The 22,756-nt window shown below is 31.0% G+C and overlaps 2 protein-coding genes across 4 annotated transcripts; both read right to left on the reverse strand.

Annotated features, from left to right (window-relative positions):
• Positions 1-1,102: 1,102 nt before the first annotated feature.
• Positions 1,103-11,941, reverse strand: LOC108334217 (beta-galactosidase 8). The gene is made up of 19 exons (XM_017569937.2): positions 11,692-11,941; positions 11,264-11,365; positions 10,718-10,913; positions 8,708-8,796; positions 7,555-7,635; positions 6,833-6,927; positions 5,822-5,892; positions 5,388-5,478; positions 5,199-5,316; positions 5,022-5,117; positions 4,885-4,933; positions 4,016-4,203; positions 3,872-3,943; positions 3,574-3,720; positions 2,483-2,533; positions 2,239-2,410; positions 1,971-2,116; positions 1,556-1,621; positions 1,103-1,293 (listed from the first exon to the last, which is right to left on the reverse strand). The coding sequence occupies exons 1-19, from the start codon at positions 11,872-11,874 to the stop codon at positions 1,189-1,191; spliced, it is 2,118 nt and encodes a 705-aa protein (XP_017425426.1). The 5' UTR covers positions 11,875-11,941; the 3' UTR covers positions 1,103-1,188.
• A 6,666-nt stretch (positions 11,942-18,607) lies between these two features.
• On the reverse strand, positions 18,608-21,795 carry LOC108334495 (protein indeterminate-domain 11). Of its 3 annotated transcripts, none has more exons than XM_017570372.2 (4): positions 20,739-21,795; positions 20,183-20,579; positions 19,057-19,682; positions 18,608-18,981 (listed from the first exon to the last, which is right to left on the reverse strand). In XM_017570372.2, exons 1-4 carry the CDS (start codon positions 20,890-20,892, stop codon positions 18,752-18,754), a joined length of 1,407 nt encoding a protein of 468 aa, XP_017425861.1. In that variant the 5' UTR covers positions 20,893-21,795; the 3' UTR covers positions 18,608-18,751. The 3 variants fall into 3 exon arrangements, with proteins under 3 accessions (XP_017425861.1, XP_017425859.1, XP_017425858.1); XM_017570370.2 differs by having other exon boundaries at positions 18,608-19,682; positions 20,739-21,038; positions 21,479-21,792; XM_017570369.2 differs by having other exon boundaries at positions 18,608-19,682; positions 20,739-21,792.
• Between the last annotated feature and the right edge of the window lie 961 nt (positions 21,796-22,756).

Here is a 22,756-nt window from a genome sequence, read left to right on the forward strand (position 1 = left end):
TAGAAATTATATTTTTATTTTATAACGAATATATAAAATTTTACAAAAAAAAATTATTTGAAACTAATAATAACCTCATAAAAAAATTGAAATTTAATTTCGAAAGTATTATAAAAGTTTGTTGAAAAAGATAAACAATTAAAAGTAACAACTACACATTTAAAGATATAGGAACATATTTTGAGACCATTGAGACAAACTTTTTATTTGCAATGGAGTTAGTCTGTAAATGCATTTCTAAAATTAAACTATTAAAATAATATAACCAAAGGAGTGGAAGCTTATGTCTAAAAAGTATAAATATTAATTTATAATGTAAGAATAAAAGTGAAAACTGATCAAGTTTTCTTCTTCAATAACTTCTACACTTAAGAAGAGATTATTAACATTTTACCCTTGTGAATTTGCTCTCCACAAACAAAAAAAAAGAAACTACATAGATTTTTTCCGATTTCCGTTTTATTAGAATTATCAATTTAGTCCTAAAAAAATGTTAATTTGAGTCAATTGAACTCCTATTATTAAATTGGTAACAGAGTTTGATAAAATTCCTATGTGATTAGAAATTAGGGACAACAAACCCTAATTTCAATTTCAATGGGACAACAATTTTGATTTCAATGAATCCTAATTCCTGATTACATTTTACACTCCAAAAATTCCTAATTTTTTAAAATGTTAAATATTCTTAAATTCCATGTAAAGAATTATGTCAATACTATGTTTAAAAAATTGGTCACACCAACGTCTTATTTCATTAAAAATTTAACTTGGTTAAGCCAATTTAATGGCAAAAATCCAATTGACTCAAATTAGCATTTTTTAGGACTAAATTAGAGATTTTAATAAAAGGAGGATCCAACTGGAAAAAACTCACTAAAATAGGAACAACTAAAGGGGTTTAACCATTGAGACATTATGAGAATACAACATTGTTTCAAACACATTATTAAATGCCATGGTTTAGTTACTTTAATGTAAAGAGATTTAAAGTATAGTGCTAACATTATTTTGGTTACTCAATCGTAGCTATTACTTAAGAGTCAATGGTTAATTTTTCAATAGTTATATTATCTACCATATTATATTATATGTGCAGTAATTTAGAATCTATTGAAGGTAGGAAATTGTATTGAACTCCAACTTCTTAAATTATTTTCAACGGTCATACATTTTTTTGAGATCTTATTAAAGCTGATGAAGGCTCATCCCATTAGAGCCACATGTGAAGTCTGGCTCACTGACTGTGTGTACCACAAGTTCAGGATCTGGAGACTCCAGCTCAAGTATTACCTGCACATTATTGGTTGAGGAGAATGTAATCAAATTTGGATGTGATTCTCTCAAGTGAATATAATTTTTTTGAGATATACCAGTGAATATAACTTTTCTGAGATAAATCACAATTATAATAGTTGGAAGAACCATGTCCTTAGAGTCTTGTAACATCTCCAATCGAAGATATTTATGAGATGAGAGTTACAATTAGCAAATTTGCATCATATAAAACAAATATAGGTGTTAGAGTCAAATTAAAGCTATTCCGGTAACATACCAAAAAGTTGTCTCCTTGCTTTAGGATTGGAGCAGGAACGTAGAGATTGCATTGTGGTCCTCTCGACTATCAAAGAACCAAAGCAAAAACATCATTGTTGGACAACTTACTTTTCCCTTCTAAAATCTTGTAAAGTTATAGTTTTTTTATCAATTCCGTTTTATTCCAAAACAAAAGTTGTTTTACAAATCCAGGATATCATTTGTAATATTTTTTTTTTGTTATACCCCTATTTATATCTATCTACTAAAGCATTAAACTTCAGAAAACTGCTACATATAATAGTGAACTTTTTTTTAATGGATGTGCCCTAGTTTAAAACAACTATAATTTTGGAACGGAAAACATTTTATGTTATGCAACATAATCACAATTATAATTTATTTAAGAGGAATAAAATACTATTTTACTTTACCGGCCAATATCTTCCTATATTGAAGTCATTAACAAACACAATGCCTTTCCCCCAATTGCTGAATGATATAAACGTATCCATGACCTGACTTGATTTATCAATTGAGAAGTGCCCAGAATAAAATGCAGGTTCTTTGGAAGTATTCTCTGCAGGAAAAGAAACACATTGGTCAACACTTGATATCAACGATTTAGAATACCGTAAAAGTGAGCCTTAATAATAGAAAAGGGCAGCTCTCCACACAGCCAGAATGTATTTTAGTACATACCATGCTTATAAGTCAACTTTTTTCTGGATGATTTTATTTCACTGAATGCAGAGTAGGAAGCCTGCGTGATAGGATTGTAGGTTGACATTTCATTCAGGTTGTGCAAGGGAATAGGAAACATTTTCCACCCTTTTGCTTTTTCCCCGTCCAGATAAACTGAAGACAGAATGCCCTGTAGATGTCGTGTCAAACATCAATCAATTACCATAAAACATTTAGAGCATCAGCTTCAGATGACCTATACCTTTCTATCAAAGATGTAAGCCCCATAATTTACACGACCCATGTTTTCAACCTACAAAATGCAGAAGAAAGTATTCGGCTAAATCCCATAACATATTATAAACTGAAGGAAACCGCTCAGAAGTTGAGGCATCTTGATTTATCATAATCAGGGATAACAAACTATACAACTAAAGTAAGAAGTTAACCAATAAATAATGTCAAGTTGCAAAAGTCGAATGAAATGTATCAATTCAGCTACTAACTTCTAAGATTGACTATTAGGCTAATTCAAATATTAAGAAAAACATAATTACTCAATAAAATATTTAGCTCCCTAAATTTAGAGTAAATATAATTACGGTCTATCGAATTAAAAAATATATATCATTTTTTAGATTCTTGAAGTATAAATATGTGATCTGAACCCCTACACACTAAATTTGAACAACTAAAATGATTTTTTTTATAAAAACTTTTTTAAGTCTCAAATTTAATGTTTAAAACAAAAATCATTTTATAAAAATTTGAGAGACTAAAATATACTTTTTTTTTTTTTAATTTAGAGAACCAAAACATTATTCACTCCAAATTTTAGACACTAAAAACATAATTAAACCTTACATTATTCATCAAGTAAATATATTTTGGTTCCTCGAAATAATTGAAATGGTAATTTTTTTAACAAAATAGATTCTATATGTTTTCAGTCTCAACACATTGAACAAAAATGATGTGGTTTTAATTATTCTCTAAGGACTAACTAAAACCAAATGTTCTACTTAACGTGTAAAAAAATTTAAATATTAAAAACAAACATTTTTAACGACTATTTACGCTAACTTCTTTGAGTAGCGTAAAGCAACAGGTTTAATGGACTTATGGTTCTCTTTAAGTCCTACTGAAACCAAAATTTCAAGTCGTCAATAAATATTTAAATTCTCTGGTACTCTCTTATTATCTCCATAATGGAGGACGAAGACCAAATGAATTCCCACAAAGAAAAATAATCAAAACTGATATTTGCTTAGTCCACGACATAAGCTCAAAAATCGGCCAAAATTAAATTCTTTACAAAATGATTTAAGAATAAATAAGAAAGCAGCTACGTACCAGAATAAATAAGTTGATGTTAGAATGGCATTTAACATCAGGGAGATTTAGTTTGTTATTTAACCACCTTTCGATAGTTCCAACATAAGTTGGCCTAGCACCATCTTCAGAAGGGCATGAAATAAATACTTGAGCTCTGTCATGTAACTGCACATTTATCATTTCTTGTATTAGAGAAGCTATATTGATGAGACATCCTGTAAACTTTGTAGCTATGGGTAATAGAAATAAGATGATAGTGTCAGAAGAAAGTAGCTACAAAACAAAATAAGAACTAACGAAGGAATTAAAATAGCACCTTTGGTATGAACAAAATTCTTCCACCTCTCTTCGCTCTGTATTCAGTGATATACAATACAAAACCAAACAACTGAACGCAGAGGTTAATAGAACAGTTTAGGAATTTAGGAATCTTTCACAATTATGAAAAGAAATGACATACCTGGCCCACGTACTCCATTGGCATTGGAGTTTCAGATTCAAACACATTAGTGGAATTGGTGAAATCAAACGTGTCAAGTAAAAAAGCCTTTCTTTGTAAGTGAATTGGTCCATATCTTGCCTTTTCATTATTAGAGGGAACAGATGGAAGAGGTACTGAGCTATATCTGGCTATAACCCTTCGAATAGCTGAAACATATGCAAGCACAAATTTAAAATTTTGCTTGGATGATTATATTGAAAGTAACAAAGTTTAACAAACAATGACAGAACGAGAAGGGGAACGAATTATAGTTTGGATAAACGAGAAGACATTCTTCAATTGAATATATGATATTTTTATGCCAGTACGGAAGTAAATTGAAGTTTAAACATTGTAGATTGTAAAGTTCCACATAATTTTGATTCATAATATGCGAAAGGGTGACTGGTGAGAGTATAACTTTCTTGAAACCTGCTTTTGTCCAATGTGTTCTATGCAGAATGTTTTCTTTCTCTACACGAACAGAAACTGTAACAACATCATATTTCTTTTACCTATAAAACAGGAGTAATTTCTAAAAATTCTGAAACCCAAGTTACAAAGGGTGTGATTTTGAAACCTTGACTATGTTCATAACAATATAGTAAACATGAAAAGCATAAAAGATAGAAAGACATAATTAGATATTAAAAGGTAGAATTTGGATGTATTTAGGATAACCAGACAGAGTTATTTAGGCACACTTTCTATTTGACTCTGAATATTGCTTCCACAGCATGACAAAGTGCTTTAGGCTAAAGATTTGCAAAATAGTAGATATTTTGAAAACTAAAAGTACAACAGAATATTGATAGCTTGAAAATGAGTGAAAATCATTAGATCCATACCATTGAATTTTGAATTGTCAACGTCACCAGATTCCCTAATTGGTGCATCCTGGATATGTGATAGTCAGTCCAGTTTGCAATATGCATATGACAGTTCACAATGGAAGTTGCAACATAAGGGTTAGAAGATTTCTAACGTAATCATAAGAAGTGAGATCAGGTTTGTAGTCAGCCTCATCTACACCAGTATTGGCTCCATTATAAAATCCAAAGTTAGTCCCACCATGTGCCATCTGAAAATTAGAAAACCCAAACCAAGAGGATTCTTCAGAATGTGATTTTCAAACGGTAGAAAGGAAGAGATTGAGACATACATAGAGGACTGCAGAACCATTTTTTTGCAAAATTTTTTCAAGAGCAGCTGCTGTAAAATCAGCTCCTGTCGTGGCAATCTTCTCTCCCCAGTGTGTAAGCCACCCAGTGTAAAACTCGCTGATATGACAAGCACTTTGAGTATTTAGCATTTGATAAACAAAAATTATATTTCATAGGAGTACACTTACGCTGACAAAGGTGGTGATTTTCCTGGAGCATTGAACTCCTTTTGTAAGTTGAATATAGGCCAAGGATCATCACCAGTACTGAAATCAACAGCTATAAAAGCACACACACTCACATATATATAGATATGCATATATATATATATATATATATATATATATATATATATATATATATATATATATATATATATATATATATATATATATATATATATATATATATATATATATCAGTCAATAACAAATTAATAAGGATAAGAAAATAAGGTTGGAGTTCACAAACATACAGGCACACAAATCTGTCATGGATGTGGCATGTCACATAATTTGAGACTATTCCTTATTCACATATCTTTACACAGAGAGGGAGGGAGAGAGGACAATGAACACGTTTGTAAAACCTTAAATTAATATTAATAATGACAAATTTTCACCTGAAAAGACAGCATCCCCACGAATAGATCCTTTCTCAAGATTTTCCCTCACGCCTCCATCTGTAGTGTATCTGAAAACAATGAATAAAAGGAAAAGGTTAACAAAAAAGGAGATTGGACTCAAACTACCCATGACATTGACTTGTACCAATGTTGGTTTAAATTTTGGATTTCTAGGGGTATACTTGAACATTATAAGTAGAACTTCAAAAGTTGAAATTCAACTTCACGTTTAACCAATCCTTCTTTGTTGATAGACAAATCAATACTTTTTTCTGAAAAATATACCATTATAGCAAATTATCTTACTTGCCTCGAAACAGTATAGAGACCACTCAAGAATGTGTATAGAAAAGAGAACTTGAGCTGTCACCATATGATTGGTTATACAAAAAACTGTTTACCATCTTTTTTCATTCCCTATATAAATTATATTATGTTTAGACAGGAATTCCTACGAGACTGTAAACTAAATTTGGTAAAGTTAATTATGAAGATGCAATAAAATTAAAAATTGCATATTTCTGAGATACAATAAGAAGAGCAAGACACCTATGAATTCCATCTTGGTGGCTATGTTTGCAAAAGTGAGATTAAGTGAAGAAAACGAAATAATAACTAGGAACATTCATGATGTCTAAATTACCAATTTAATTGTTTGACTGGAAACTAGTAGTCATGTCCGTTACTAACTAATCTTTTACCCTCAATAGTTAATTCTTCCACTTCATCCTCCTCTTTCAGTACATTATCTCTCCTTTTTCCAATTGGTCCATTTCTGTATCACTATCTTCTTTTCATTTTTCTTCACATTGAAACTTAGGCAGTTAAATTACTGAGACTGAATGATACACACACAGAAAGAGGAGAACTAAAAGTCATGGTCTAACTCTTAAGATGACCCTAGTCGTACAAACCAACATCTTTTACTATAGCCTCCATATATCATATTGCAGAAAAATACTCCAGCTTAAGAACAATAAAGTGAGGGTTAAAAAACATAACCCTTACAAAATAACATCATGGCCAAGATGATCTCTAGCCAGGATGACCAAGTGATGGAGATATGCTTTGTCATCTCCATAAGAACCAAACTCATTTTCAATCTGTCAAATGATGTCACATAAGTTAATATAATTCTCCTTTCATAAGATAAGTGGTTAACATCCAAATAGAAGAAATGCACAAATCTTGAAAACTATTCAATAGTTGTGACGTTATGTCCAATCTTAATAAATAAAGTTAAGCATTCAGGGATTCACATGAGTAGAGAGGAATACTTGCATATTTAGACACACTACTTTCCACTAAATGTAACCAAACCACATAGCTTAAGTTTTAGAGAGAACAAATAGGAAGAGAAATGGTAAAAATAATAGGACTCTTTTTTTTAATCTTACGACATTACTGACATTATTGGGTCAGGGTCAGGCTTGTATCAATCAAGTTTTTTGTAAAATCATTATACTAATGACCTAAAATGATTAGTATATGGTTTCAGTAATTTGTCTACAACACATATCATATCAATAATTCAGAATATCTCTTTCCATTCTCCATCATACTCCTATAACTTGAAGAAGCAAATTATGCCATTTTAACACCATAAGCACATAATTTTTTTGTTTTTGAAGTCAACATAAAACTTCAACATATTTTATGTTTTATAAACATCTGGATAATAATGCCAATCAGGTAAATACACTCAATAAACTCTACCCAAAACAACATACCTGAACCATTATTATAGGGCCTCCATTGTCATATAGGAGAGGAACAAACTTTGGAAGCAGATTACCCCACCATCTTTCAACCTTAAATTTCAAACTATAATAAGTCCAAACTTCAATGAAAGTAATGTATAAACTTGGGCAACAACGTACACCAAATGCTTTCATGGACATAGACATCCTTTCCAAAATCACATTACTTAATTCACAATCTAGAGTTGTTTACAAAATGCTACGAGTTCAATGATCATAATGCTTTGTTTATAATACTCCATTTAAACCACTATAAGACATTGTTAAAATGAAGCCACAAAAAAGTTCACCTTTTCCCTTTTAAAAATAACAAATTGATGGTTTAATTGAATATAGCCTGACATCAAAGCACTAAAGGATTTCTCCAACGAGGCTGATTCTGTGGTATCAATATGAGAGAGACAGGCAATGTTATAGCCTTACAACATCTACACTTGTATATTTTTCAATAACTTTCTAAATGATAGCAGCATTCTCCAATTGTCACAGCGGGTTGAGCTCAATTCAAATCTTGAGGTTGCATGTTACCATAATCTTAATTGAACTTTAAGATGATGCAACAGAAGCTAGGCATCCAGACCTAAGAAGCCAGATCTCAGAAGAGGTAACAACAATCTCAACCTCCAGACTCATTTACTGAAACACTCATGGTATCAATCAAGGCGTTACAACCCATTATAGTAGACATGATTGAGATTTTGAGCCCAAGAATCATAAGGATGATATTGAAATTATCAAGACAACATAATTGTAATTCATGTAACATTGTTTGATTCCCACGTACATAAGAGAATACTACATTCACATTCTTCTTCGAAAGTCAGGATTCTCAAGCAGACAAAACAGAAATTGTAAAGACCAAAAGAACTTACATGTTTAAATGGAGAGGAAAGAACATCGAAACATGCGAGAGAATATCTAATAAAATATGAATAAATTATAAAACACCAAGAGTCATGTTGAGCTTTGTTTCCAAAATTGAAAAACAGAAAGGCATACAAGAGATAGAATTATAGAATAAAAAACATAAAAAATACAACTCCAACCATAAGATTACTGAGTACAAAGAAGTTAGTTGCATGGAAGACCAATGTTATAATAAAATATATAAAGAAAAACATACCAGTTGAAGATAAGTAGGATCAGATGATCTTGGTTTGGGAGTTGGGTTTATGGAATGGAACCAACCTGGGAAACCACCCCAATCCCACTCTGAAACAAATCAACAGTAACTCATCATCTGGAATTCTTGTTCATCATTTTAGACAAATATCAACACCAATGGAGATTCTAGGTGGGGGGATTAAATATACTGTATAAAAGAGGAAATAAGATATCTATAGATAAGATAGCATTCTAGAACAATGTCAAAGTTAGCGCAGAGCATACAGAAGCTAAACATTATTTTCCTTCTCTATATCATCTGTAAAGAATAAGAAATGGAAATAATTGTGACAAAAGATGGCAATGGCCAGCCATACAAACTTTGAATTGGCAATAGAGAACACATGTTGCCTTCTCTTGTTGTCATACTACAAAGGAAAAAAAAGAAAATTTGCCAATGTGGATTGGGATAATAACTTGACAGGTCTCTCAGATTTGAAAATGATAACAGTAAATCATTAGAGTTTATAATTGACACATGATCCAGCATATAAGCAGGATGAAGTAAAGCAATCAAATGAATTTCAGATCTGTAATTAAAGACATTTATTAAACAAAATGTAAGCAACAGAACAAAACCATACATCACAAACTACAACTAGAAAAGGAAGAGCAAAGGAAGGCTTTTAGAGTGGAGAAACTTGGCCATTATAAAAGTTTTAGTAAGTGAATCTAACATAGTTATAATAATATTCCATATAATATTGTATGTGGCATCTGAATAGATTAAATCAGGGAGGAGATCTAAAACTATCATGGAACCTGCATGATATGGGTTTTACAATTCTGCTATTTTGTTGAAAGAGATATAATATAAGTGAGTACAACCCAAAAATTACATTCTTCGCTAAAAGGTATATATGAGAAACGGCATATTATGTTTTGGTAATCTAGACAAACTTGAAGTTCCTAGATAAATTTAGTTAACAGGCATTTAAGTTGTAAGATATTGGTAGGTAGGGTTACAGGACTTGTGTGTTTTATGGTCATACACATATTGATCTATTCATAATCAGATCATATGTACAGGATATGAGGTAATAAAATAAAATCCCTACGTATCTTCTAAATATATCGTATATCATGATTTACATTCAACCTAACTTGATCATATCTTCAAGATTCCCCCTCAAGCTAGAACATATATGCAAAATCTGTCAAGCTTGCTGCATATATGATCAATATGAAACCCCTTGAGAGATTTTGTCAGCATATCTGCTAGCTAGTCAGCGGAGCTGACAAATTCAGTAGTGATTTTTCCTGAGAGAACTTTTTCTCTCACAAGATGACAATAAATCTGCTTTTAGTCTTTTCATGGAAGACTGAATTAGATACAAAATGAAGAGCGGCTCGCAAACAAGCTCACAGTCACAAATGTCCCCAAATTGGAGCTGCTGAAAGGAGTTGTTGAAGCTATGTAATTTCCCTTGTAGCTGCTTCCATGGCACAATACTAAATATTGCAACTGCATTATGTTTCTTGCTCCTCCATTGGATTAAATTTACCTCCAAAGATGGCTATTGTTGGTTGTCACTGGGTGTATATAGTGAAGGTTGGACGGATGGTAATATTGATCATTTCAAAACTCTCGGTGGTTGATGGTTATACTATTGTTGGTTGTCACTGGGTGTATATAGTGAAGGTTCAAGATCTTTGGTCTTGAATGAGTTACTGTTTGGCAGCAGGAAGCATTAGCTGTACTATTCATCATGAACAACAGAAACTGGGCGAGAAAAAAAAAATGAGGGGATTGAACCCTACCCTAATACCGTGTAGGATTACAAGAATTGTATGTTATGAGCATACACAGAGATCTATTTATAATTATATGTACAAGATAAATTAGGTAACAAAATATAATAAAATATCTGCATATCCACTAAATACATCTCATATCCTCATTTACATTCAACCTAATGAGATCATATCTTTAACAATGAATCATATCTTCAACAATACAATATCCAACCTGCACAAATGTATGGTCCTGGTCGAATCATCACAAGGAGACCGAGTTTGTGACAAAGTTTCAGGAATGCTTCAATGTTGGCAAAACCCTCAAAAACAAACTTTTCAGGAGCTGGCTCGTGCAGATTCCACGGAACATAAGTCTGAATTGTGTTCAAGCCCAATGCCTTGGCTTTTAACAGTCTATCTTCCCAGTACTGCCAATTAGAAAGAAAACAACATCACCATATAAAAGCATTTAACTTGAACAAAACAAAATGTTTATCAGTTATCATGTCTCAGAATAATGAGGCAAATTCATTTATCAATCTCTGTTATTCTTATGATGAAGATTGCAAGAGAGCAAGACAGCTCACTCCATGTTCTTGTTCCGCTGATCATAAAATACCAAGATAAAAGAACCAAAACAACTTTAAAGAAGAAGAAGCAATAATATTTCCAATGACTGAAACACAATCATGATGTGCAGTGGGTGTGCAGCCAGGCAGTTGCTGAAAATCCCTCTCCCTCTCTCTAAACTAAGAGATGTCAGCAAGAAATGTACTACCTCCGGATGCACTCGAAAATAATGCAAATCACCACCGATGATCTGAAACGGTTCACCGTCTCTCCAGAACCTATCACTGGCGATCTCAAACTTTCTGTTAACCTGATTACCAACAATCACAGCAAGTAATCAAGGCAGAAAAAATAACAAACAAATTATAGTGCAAGTTATCTTAAAGAATTGAAGACATTCCTTATATAATAAAATTTTCCCTATTTTCAATAAATAAATAAAGAAGACTAAAATTAGAAACTCTTTCACTAACAGGTTACTATCAGCACAGCGCAATATCACCGGCTCTACTAACACATCAATCTTAGTATTTACTATTTGGCAAAGAGCTAGCTCATGCAATTGTGTAAACAGTTGAGAATATTGAGCTGCAAAAAAAAAAAGTAATATAAGAGAGAAGGAGTAAAGAAACTTACTGTATTGCGATGAGAACGGTGAGGAGAATGGAAAGAAGGAAGAGGAGCGAAAACAGGGAGAAAAGCACAAAAAAGTATGAAAGAGACGAAGATGAAGAAAATGGTAGCTCTGGAGCTTCCCTTCTTCGCCATGGCCACCAATTTCGATGCTGCACCGTTACTCTTACTCGATCGAATTCTCATTCACCTCACTCGCTTCAAACACGCTTCAATATTACTCTCTGTTGTTCAGCGAATCAAGTCAAACATGTTTTCATTTTACGTATAGATTATTTTATCTAATCTTTTTTTTTAAATTAAATTAAGAAATTTTTTTTAACACCAATAACATTTTTAATAATAGCAAAGAATGAGGATAAGATGAGTTCACTAAGAAAATTGAATAATTTCATTGACCAACATGTTTGACACTTATCTTATCCCTCGTGTCATAAATAAGAGAAGAAAAAGTAAAAAATAAAAATATGAAAACTAAAATATATTTTGATGATTACAAAGCGAAAATCAGTTTTAATAATAAATTTCAAAAACCATTTCGTGTGAAAATAAATCTTTTAAAATTTATATTATAAAAACCGGCGTTGTTTACGTCACCTTTTATGAAATTTATCTAACATTAAGTTTTTAAAAAGTTACTGAAAAAATATTATTTCCTTGTATCGTGAGAAAAGGCAGTTTAAATTTTTATAAAAAAAAAGACGCTCGTTTTTAATAACAGATGTATTTTAAACGTAGTTGTCTTTAAGATATATCAATAAAAAAACTCAAAATTAATTCTTTAAAATCAAGTTAATTCGAAATCAAAATATGGACAAAAGTCCAGAGTTTTTTTTTTAATTTTTGTTGGGCCAATGTCCAAGGAGTCCATACATGGGCCTGAACCCATTACCTCGATTCACATCTATGATTTAGTTTGGTAAGATAGAAATAACACAAACAAGTATATAAGAAATAGTAAGAAAAATATTTATTATCTGGTACAATAAAACTTGATTTAAAATAGACTAAATTCTACTAATGCTTTTATTTTATTTTTACCTTTTTAAGTCATCTTTATCCTTTTTCAATTTACTTTTTTTCTTATTTTTCAATAAAATATTTATTATTTTACTCATTCCTATTTACACATTTTTATTTCCATCTACTTTATACCTCACCACTTTCTATAAAAAAGCCCTTATTTAAAAAATGAGATTCAAACAACCCTTAATTAACACAACAATTTAACGTATAAATAACAGAGATTTTATAACTATACCAGTCTTTTCAAAGATTTCAAACCATTGATATTTCTAGAGTTTTATATACATATATAATTGATAGTTTTTATCAGGGTTTTATATTAAGTAAAAATCATAAATTTAAAAAATATATAAAAAAGAAATATTTATAAATCTAATTTTTTATTTTAAAGTATTCTTCGCTTTAAAAAAATAATATATAATTTAACTAGACAGTAGTGTTTAAGAAGAAAATTTAAAATAATACATTTTTATATCCATTTGACATATAATACAATAATAAAATTATCATGAAAGAATGAACTTTTGTTTTTCTTTTTAAATAATAAAAAGTAAAAAAAAAAATTGATACTTTGATACATATAATTATCTTTAAATTCATTTATACTATATTTTTTTTCTTTTTCTTCCAAAAACTATAAAAATTCAATTTTTATGATATTTTACTTTTGTTAAGTGTGACACACTGACGAGGGCGGAGAGTGATCGTAGGTGCAAGAGGCACGAAGTGCAAGGGATACTGATAAGGAGCGGCTCTTGGCAGGCTTCCAGTGGAAGGGGCACATAGACGAATGGAACATACACCGGAATGAGAGGGATCTAGAGATTGTATAGATATGAGACTATACAGTTGAAGGATAGCTTAAAGGGATTGATTTGGCTACTCATATCACCAAATGCATTTGCTTTTCTCGGTAGCCTAACCCATAAGAACTTCATGATTAAGCGTGCTTATGTGTGGGGAATCAATATTCCCTGTAAGTTGCCGGGGCATTACATTAAGTGTGTTAAATGAATGTAAATCATTTTATTATTATTCTAACAATCTAACAAATAATAAAAATAATATCAAATGAATGTAAAATATTGATGTGTGTGAAAATGTTATTATTATTGAATTTGTAAATAAAATAGATAAATAAAGGTTGCATTATTAATAAGAAAAGTGATGAAGTGGGTCAAAGAGAAAAGGTGAGATGATTTAATGGCAAAGGGTAAGTGTGGGGGAAGCATCTTTACAACGACAAGTCAACTAGGATGATGGCTTCTATATATGCTCGCCATTACAATACACAGACAACAAACAAAAACCCTTTTAAAACCTACCAACCAACCACACATTGCTTATAATTTTTCATATTCCATTTTAGACTGCAGACAAAAAGAAACCCCAATAACACCTAAAACCAATGCAACACAGTAACATGTAACAGTAGCCACACATACCTATTACTGTTACCTCCTACGTTTCCTTCTCCCTTTCCCTTTACGTTCTTCTTCACCACCTTTTCTGTCTCTCTCCAACAATGAAATCTCACCACTTTCACAATTTTCACAAACATGCAATGCAATTATCCTATTCTTATTTATCCTCCACGTAAACAATTTAAGTCTGACTTTTTATATATATAATAGTGAATTATAAGAATCATTTATATATTTTATATAGTTTTCTAATTATAAATTAATATGTATAATTTTTCTGATATTTTTGAAATATTGGGTCATTTACACAAAAAAATATACGTTTAAAGAATAACTTATACCTAATTTCACACTGTTTAAGAATGCCAGTCTTAGTTGAACTCACTTAATCTTCTTGATATTATGAAATAAATAATTGTAATTTCTAAATTATAAGCATAGGACACAATGTACAAATCTTATTATAGATATGCTTTTCTAATAATAACTAAATAATATAGATGAAATTTAGAGATGATTTTTTTTTTATTTGAGTCTATATATATGTGTGTTATGAAACAAAATTCAACAATTGTCTTATTTAATGTTATTATTTTAAAAATGCTTTTATGTTTAAATTTGAGCACCTTTCTCGATTATTATCATTTAGGATCACATAGAAATTATGAAATTATAAACATTAAGTTAATTTAACTAATATTAAAATCCTTAATCTGTTTGAAGTTGCTAATAAAATAAAAAGTTATAAATGAATTGTTTTAAAAATATCATCAAAATAATAAATATCCATTGATAAAAATAAATGTGTAATGACTGTATAAAAAAAATTCCTATAATATATGTTTTTATTATTTAAACTTTTTTCATATAAATTTTTCCTATTTTGATTCATGTTAAAGTTGTGCCTATATATTAAGTAATGCTCTAATGCATGAAATAGTATTTTTCTACCACTGTTGCATGTTTATACAACTGTAACATTTTTAAAAAGCACAATGGTAATTCATTTCACATGTTTTTTATAATGGAAAAGCGTGTAAAATGTGTCAAAGTATTTTTAAAAGAAAACAATACAAAATCTTACATATATTTAATATACGTCGTTTAATTACCGCATTGTATTCTGTAAGTTCATAATTCATTTTTTCGAAAGTCGAATGTTGAGCTTTGATTAATTGAAAACCGACCGAAAAACTAATCGGAATTCGATTTTTAAATAACTGAATGTTGATCTGAATTTTTATTTTCTCTTCATTTGAAAAGAAAAAAGGCTTTTGAGAGGAAAAAATTATTTGTAAAAAATAACACTTTAAAATTCTGTTTCCATGAAAAATAAATTGTTATCTATATATAAATAAAGGAAAAATTATCCTATGGGAGAAAATGTTGGAAAAGAAAGGAAAGGTACTATTGCTATATTGGTAAAAAAAAAAAACATGAAAGTAATAACCTATTTGTCCTAATGGTTATCCAGTTAGTCTAAAACTGTATAACCCAATCAGTTAAGAATAATTAATAGATGGGAGTCAGACAACATGTACCAAACGGTCAACTTTAAACAATAATTAAGATAATAATTAAAATTATGATGATTAACTTAAGTTAAAATATAATCATTGTCAATTGGATCATAAATAGACAGGTATTGATATGAAACTTATTCAAAAATTTATAAATACAAATTTGAGATAATAAAATAGCTTGATTATATTCAATATGCATTTATAGTTGACTTTGATAACAAAATAATACCACCGAAGTGAATGACGAATAGTTTAACAAAAACTTAAAAAAATTATAACCTCAAAAGCACTATCATTGATGTTTTAATTTTGTAAAGATCGAATAAAACTTTAATTAAAAACCAAACGAGTAAAATAAATATTATAGAGACTAAAACTAGAAATGGATTCATATTTCAAACTTTTTTATATTTTAATATTTAAACTTTAAAAAATATAAATGTAGATTTTTTAATTTAACAAAAATAATATCTTTTAGGTGTTAAACTGTATTTTAAGATTATATTTTAGTTCGAACCTGTCAAATTTTACATTAAAAATGCAATCTTAAATTAAAGAATTAAAAACAAATTTTAATTTTAATTTTAAAAACTAAAAAAATTTAAACTGATAAATCAAACCAACATATATATTCTAAACATCATAGTCACGAATATCGTCCTCATAAAAAAAAAGAATCCAATGCTTTTTAAGATCCCAATATTCCACCTTATTATACCCATCCCCTCTATCGTATATCCATGAATGCCTCTTTATACTCAACACATGCATACGTCCCTATGACCAAATATCCATCTTGCTTCCATCACAATCTCTCACCATCTCTTCTTCCTTTACTTTCTTTATTATCCTAAATTTTTTCAACTTCCTTTACTACCATCACACATAACTTAGTAGTCTTCGTTTTATACAATTCATAACAACACTAATACCATATTAAAAAAATGGTTTTTAAATTTAATTCAATCCCATAAAATCGGTTTATAAGATGAGATTTGTACCTCATTTATATATTATAAATGATCTCTTATCAATGTGGTACTTTCAACGTAAATGTTATCAAAACAACCATCTAATACATCTTTCCACAAATTCAAGACAAACAATATCAATTAAACTTAATCTCAAGTTATAAAAGAAATTAACTTTTATATTTATCTTAAAAAATTATATTTAATTAGCTTAAGAAAACTTGAGTTTCTTTTCTCCACTAATTAAGTTAGGAGAAAAAAATGATGAAAGAAAAAGGCTAATAATGATTAAGATTTGGTAAAGTGAAGATAAAAAGGTTAATATAATTAAGATTTAAGACAAAGTGGTAGGTAGGATACATTGCAAAGATGCATCATGAAAACATTCATTACTTCATAATTACCAAACCAGATTGCGTAACAGTAATCCATGACGAATAGTTTCTGCTGATTTTATTCGAGTGCATGTTTGAAAAATGGTTTAACTAATTGCAGAAAGTGAAAATTTTCTGATGAAACAGGTTCAAACGTATCAAAGCAACCTTTTTTTTATTCTTAAAACCACACATGAGAAGGATGGGCATACACACATTTTGGCCATTAACGTTTATCATTCTTAATGTTTGTCTGGTTTCTTTAGTTCTGTAAAAGCTGCGTGAACAACAACAAAAATAAAAAATAAAAATGCAGAGAGTGTGATAAGGACTGAACGTGTTATTCTTATCACAACAAACATACTTCAGCTTGAATCCAATGCCAAGAAAGCACAAAAGACAAACAAATTGTCAGAAAATATATAAAGCTATATCTAAGTACATGATTAAAAAAAAGTACCACCTCATTCTAAAAGTGGAAATTTTAAAAAGATGAACAGCTCTATCACAAATTCTGTTTACTAATCTCGTGTTTCACTTAATTTTGAAAATTAAGAAAGAGAAAGAAGATAAAAAATGATTCTATACTCTATGGTAAATTCTCACCTCTAGTATTTAATTAACACACTATAATTTTCATAATCTTTTAGTTATTATTATTCTTTTAGTAAATGATTTATATCTTCTAGTTTCTTTCACTTTTAAATTACCAAACCCTTCATAAAACACATAAAAAACCATTTTTTATTCACTTCACGTATCTAATACACACACTATGTATATTTCTTATTTACTTTTAAATATTTTTATATTTTTTAATTGAAAAATTGTACTAGTGATAACAGTAATTTTGCTTGTATAATAGCATCATTGACTTAAGAAGCATTGTCGCATAGTTAGCTGCATTTATTGTTTAAAGTTTATATTATAATCAATTTTATAACTCTATTTTATCTATATCTTATTTCATAATAGTTAAAATGAACTAAGCATTTTTCCTTCGGTATATCATTATTTGGTTTTAATCCTCATAAAATTTTTCATTTTAAATTATCATTGTAAAATTACTTTCTTTGATTCGTTATTTTACTTCAGTCATTGTAATATTTCATTTCCTGTGTTTGCCCTATATGATATTTAAATAATTTGTTTTCGGTATCCATTATTTTTTTTAAAATGACTATTTGAAATGAATAAAAATATTACACACATAAAATGAAATAAATATTACAAAGAATAAAAGATAAATTAAAAAAGTAAATTTTCCGACGACCATTTCAAAAAAAAAATATTTTTACCAGGTCCACCCACAGATAGTATCATACATAGAGACAAAAATAAAAATATATTTAGATTCGCCTAGGATTATTTTTGTGTCTAGCTAGTTGTCAGAAACTAACGTTCAAACAATAATTAATAATCGAAAACCGATCTACAAAGAAGATTAATGACATTATAAAAATTAATAAACTGCGTTAAAACTAAATAATATACTAAAGTCATATATATATATATTTTATATATATATATATATATATATATATATATATATATATATATATATATATATATATATATATATATCTGTAAAATATAACCACATAAATATTGAGATTCTGGAAGGTGCGTCCCTTTGGGAAGATTAAGAATATATATGATAAACAAAAGCAAAAATAAATGTATATTATATATTGTAATGAAATAAAGAAGAGGAAAATGCAGATATATTTGTAAAACATATGGAGCTAACCTTGCCAAGGGTTTTGGGTTTGGTTATGTTGGGAGTTCATGCAGTTTCCCATGCCAGCAATGTTGAGAATATCAGTGTGAGAGAGGGGTCTAAGACCCAAGAAATCTCTGGTCATGGCCTCATTATAATTTCCTCCTCCTCCGCCGCCGCCGCCGCCACCGGCACGGTCATCAGCGGCGGTTGTTTTCGTCACAGCACCATTGAAAGGGTCCTCAAAAGAAGTCCCTTCAAAAGGGGAAGAGAAAGAGTTAATAACATGGTGAAGGAGTGATGAAGAAACACCAACACCAACACCAATACCAGGAACAGCTTTATTCCCGAAAGGTACCAAGCCATGGGGAGTGGTGGTGTTGGAAGTGGGGGTCATCTGGTCGTCACGTGAGGACAAATTCAAAGAGTCAGCAGACACGTGAGCCTGTTGGTGGGTCCTAATCATGGAGCCAGTTTTGCTCATGGTAGCTCCCATTTGGGCTGCTTTCTGCAGCAACGCTGTGGCTGACATGTGAGGAGGGGAAGGTGCTGTTGGGTAGGGAGGGAGAGTGGGACCACCTCCACCACCACCACCTCTAGGGTTAGGGTTTTCATGGAGACTGCTCACATGATCCTGCTGAGAGAAGAATGAGGAGGAGGAGGAGGAGAGATCAATGGTGGAGGGTGGTTGTCCAAGCCAAGGGGGCATGAAACCTTGTTGGTCTTTCTTCAATGGGAAATTGTTACCATGGATGTCTTCATGATGATGATGATGATGATGATGATGAGAGGATGAAGGGATCACTACTCCTGCTGCAGGTGCTTTGTGAGGTGTTGTTGACGTTGTAGCTGAGTTGCTGGGAATGCCAATGCCAATGTCCATGCCTGTCACAGATCTTGCACTCTCCTCTGCTAATGCATCACAGAAGGCTCTGTGGGTTATGAAACTGTCCCTCCTGATTCTCATAAACAAATACAAACAAAACCAAACCAAACCCATGTCACAAAAGTGCTGTAACAGTCCACAAATTTTCAACCTTTCTCTTTTCCCAATGCCTAAAAGACAGTTATACATTCACACTCCATGTTTGCTAGGCACCTGGCTGCCACATTCAAATATTCTCTCTCTCTCTCACAAGTATATAGTTATAGTTAGGTATATACCATACACTATATATATATAGTATACACTTTTTGTTTAGTGTGTCATCTTCTTCATTGTAAGAAGGGAGTAGGAACGTGGTTTTAATGTTGTAAAAAGTTGAAGAAATGTGGTGGAATTTTTAGTCAACCTCGGATTCATATAGCATCCTTCATTAATGAATGATGTAAAGTGAACCCGCGTAATTCATATATATATATATATATATATATATATATATATATATATATATATATATATATATATATATATATATATATATATATATATAGGTGATGGGTTTAGGTTAGTTACCTTGAGAAGAGAGTTCCGCAGTCACATCTGTACTCTCTTGTGCCACAGGTTTTTGAGTGAGCTTTCCAGTCTGATTGAACAGCATACTTCTTGGAGCACTTGTCGCATTTCCACTTCTTCTCGCCGTGCTTTCTGCAGAAGTGCTTCTTGATGCCAGTTAGGTCCCCCAGGGCCCTTGAAGGGTCGTGGTGGACGCAACTTGCTTCTGGGCAGACATAAACCTTCTTCCTTATCTCCTTGCTCGTTCTCTGCTTCAGCTTCCATGGCAAGTTGTGCCCTCTTCTGTGAAGTTGGAGATTCTGATCTCTTTGAAACCCTTTGTTGCAGATCTCACAGACGAACCTGTTTGTGGCCAAGAGAGTCTTTGGAGACAACGCCACAACTTCAGCCTCCGGGTCTGAATAAACAATTAAGAAAATACAAACACCAATCCAAACAAAAAGGAAAAGGTAAACCCAATTCAGATAAACAAGACAAGAACATACAACAAACAAACCAAAATCAAAACAAACTTTGGAAGTTTATAGAGATATATATAAAAATAAAAATAAAAAACCTGGGTTGCCTGGAAGGTTTCTCTTTTTCTTTGTTGGAGCCTGCGTTTGAGTTGGTGGGCTAGCAAAGTATTGCTGCGAGTAATCAGAACCAATTTCGGTTCTATTGCCTGAAGAAGCACTAGCTTCACCGGATGCAGAAGTCAAATTAGACATGGTTTTTGGAACATCAAATCAAATCCTTCATCGTTTTTTCTCATATTTGGACCTTTTTGAATTGTCACGAGCCATAGCTAGATCTGAGTTTTTCTTACGTTACTACTCTTGCTAGCTTCTGGGATCGATCAAATGACAACCGTCACCTAAAACAGAAAAGGAAAAGGCTGGAACTGGACTAGCGAGAAACGAACAGAACAAAGAGGCAAAATTGACACACAACTCGGGAATATATATAGTCTTTCAAATCCCCCAACAAAGAAAAAAATAGTATCAGTGAGAAAAAAATGATAATTGAGAGAGTTTCTCTACATCTGCGAAGTGAAGCAAATACTACAAACATAATTCATGGTTTCTCAAACTTGTTTGGCACCAACCCAAGAGACAATTTTTGTTTTTTTCATATATATACCAAAATCCAGTGATGTCCACACTATAATAATACGAACAAAAGAAAATATAGAAGCAGCTACTCAAAGCTCAATATCAGAGACACACACAGAGAAAGAAAGAGAGGAAGATGAGAAGAAGTAGTATCTTCCCTCTATATCTGAGGCAGTGAAAAACAATACCAGAAACCACATACCAAGGAGAACCCTATGGCAAACTCTGACGTTGCGCTTTTCTGTCTTTTCCTCTGTTCTCTTTCTCAACACCAGAAAAATCTTTTCCTTCTTTATTGTTTATAATATATGTTGCCTTTAATCAAGCTCAATTATTTTTGCTATAAAGCTTTGTTTATACACAGTCCCCTCTCCCTCCCCTTTCCCTTAATCGTAAAGTAAGCAGAAAAAAGGGGGTGGAAAAGCAAACCACGTAAAAAGAGAGTATCATTTGTATAAGCAGATAGATAAATAGATATAGATAGATAGATAGTTGATAGTTGTATACCAAAGGCACTTAGAGAGAGAAGAACAGAGAAAAAGAATGACAGAAAGAGAGAGAAAGAAGTTCCCTTGTGTTACTTAACATCATTGTTAGTGGACCCTCCTTGCTTTCTAAATTTTACAGTGACATACATGATTGATTCATTGATTAAATTCCAACCAGCATGGCTAAAAGCGTCTGAGTTCTGCCCTTAATTCTTTTTCTATTCTTCTCCCACAGTTCATCCCATCATCACTGTAACTATTGCTACCCATCAAAAAATGCTCAAACTTTCCGACATTTTTTGCATGGTTAAGAGACACACACATCTCTTAGGTTATGGATCCATCCACCCACATAGACAAAGATGCCTAACGTACCGAAATCCATAGCGTCCCCCCTTATCTCAATCTCTGCATCTTCTTCATCTGTGTTCCTATGCAATCCTTTGTCGGCCTTGTCATTTTCATTTCCTAATGGTCTTTATCAGAATTAAGATAAACTATTAATGTTGCTACAAATAGTACACATACAACCTCAACTCACAACTCTCCCACCCTCTTGTTTAGTTTAGAGAAAATGTTTTTTTTACAACTTTTTTACAACAATTTATGAAAAAGTTGTTAAAAAAAATAATAATACTTTGACAACATTTTTTTAACAACATTTTAATATCATCTACGTGTCATTATGTGATTGGTCTATATTGATGTTTATGATTATTATTATTAATTGTGGAGTAATTTTGGACCTATCACAAAATGACACGTAAATGATATTAAAATGTTATAAAAAAAATGTTGTCAAAGTATTATCATTATTCTAAAAAAAAATTGTTAACTTATGATGGTCTAGATAACTCTTCCACAATACAAAATTTGGAAAAAGTTTTTTTAACAATTTTTTTTGACAATTTTTTTACAACTCGTGATTAGTCCATTTCAAATATACGAAAATAGTGACACGTAGTCTATTCTTAAAAAATTATTAGAAAAAA

Source organism: Vigna angularis, chromosome 11, assembly GCF_016808095.1.
Source record: "Vigna angularis cultivar LongXiaoDou No.4 chromosome 11, ASM1680809v1, whole genome shotgun sequence".
Lineage (NCBI taxonomy): Eukaryota > Viridiplantae > Streptophyta > Magnoliopsida > Fabales > Fabaceae > Vigna > Vigna angularis.

Bases quoted from the DNA above. Each gene is read 5' to 3' on its own strand.
- LOC108334217 (XM_017569937.2), bottom strand. From the start codon at position 11,874: ATGAGAATTCGATCGAGTAAGAGTAACGGTGCAGCATCGAAATTGGTG. The intron at 5,479-5,821 runs GTGAAAATTTGT...GTGCTTTTATAG, and splicing joins TGGGGATGCTGTCTTTTCAG to CTGTTGATTTCAGTACTGGT. The intron at 2,411-2,482 runs GTATAGGTCATC...CGACATCTACAG, and splicing joins CTTACATCTTTGATAGAAAG to GGCATTCTGTCTTCAGTTTA.
- LOC108334495 (XM_017570370.2), bottom strand. From the start codon at position 20,892: ATGTCTAATTTGACTTCTGCATCCGGTGAAGCTAGTGCTTCTTCAGGC. The intron at 20,580-20,738 runs GTTTTTTATTTT...TTGTTTATTCAG, and splicing joins AAACCTTCCAGGCAACCCAG to ACCCGGAGGCTGAAGTTGTG. The intron at 19,683-20,182 runs GTAACTAACCTA...TATGAGAATCAG, and splicing joins TGCGGAACTCTCTTCTCAAG to GAGGGACAGTTTCATAACCC.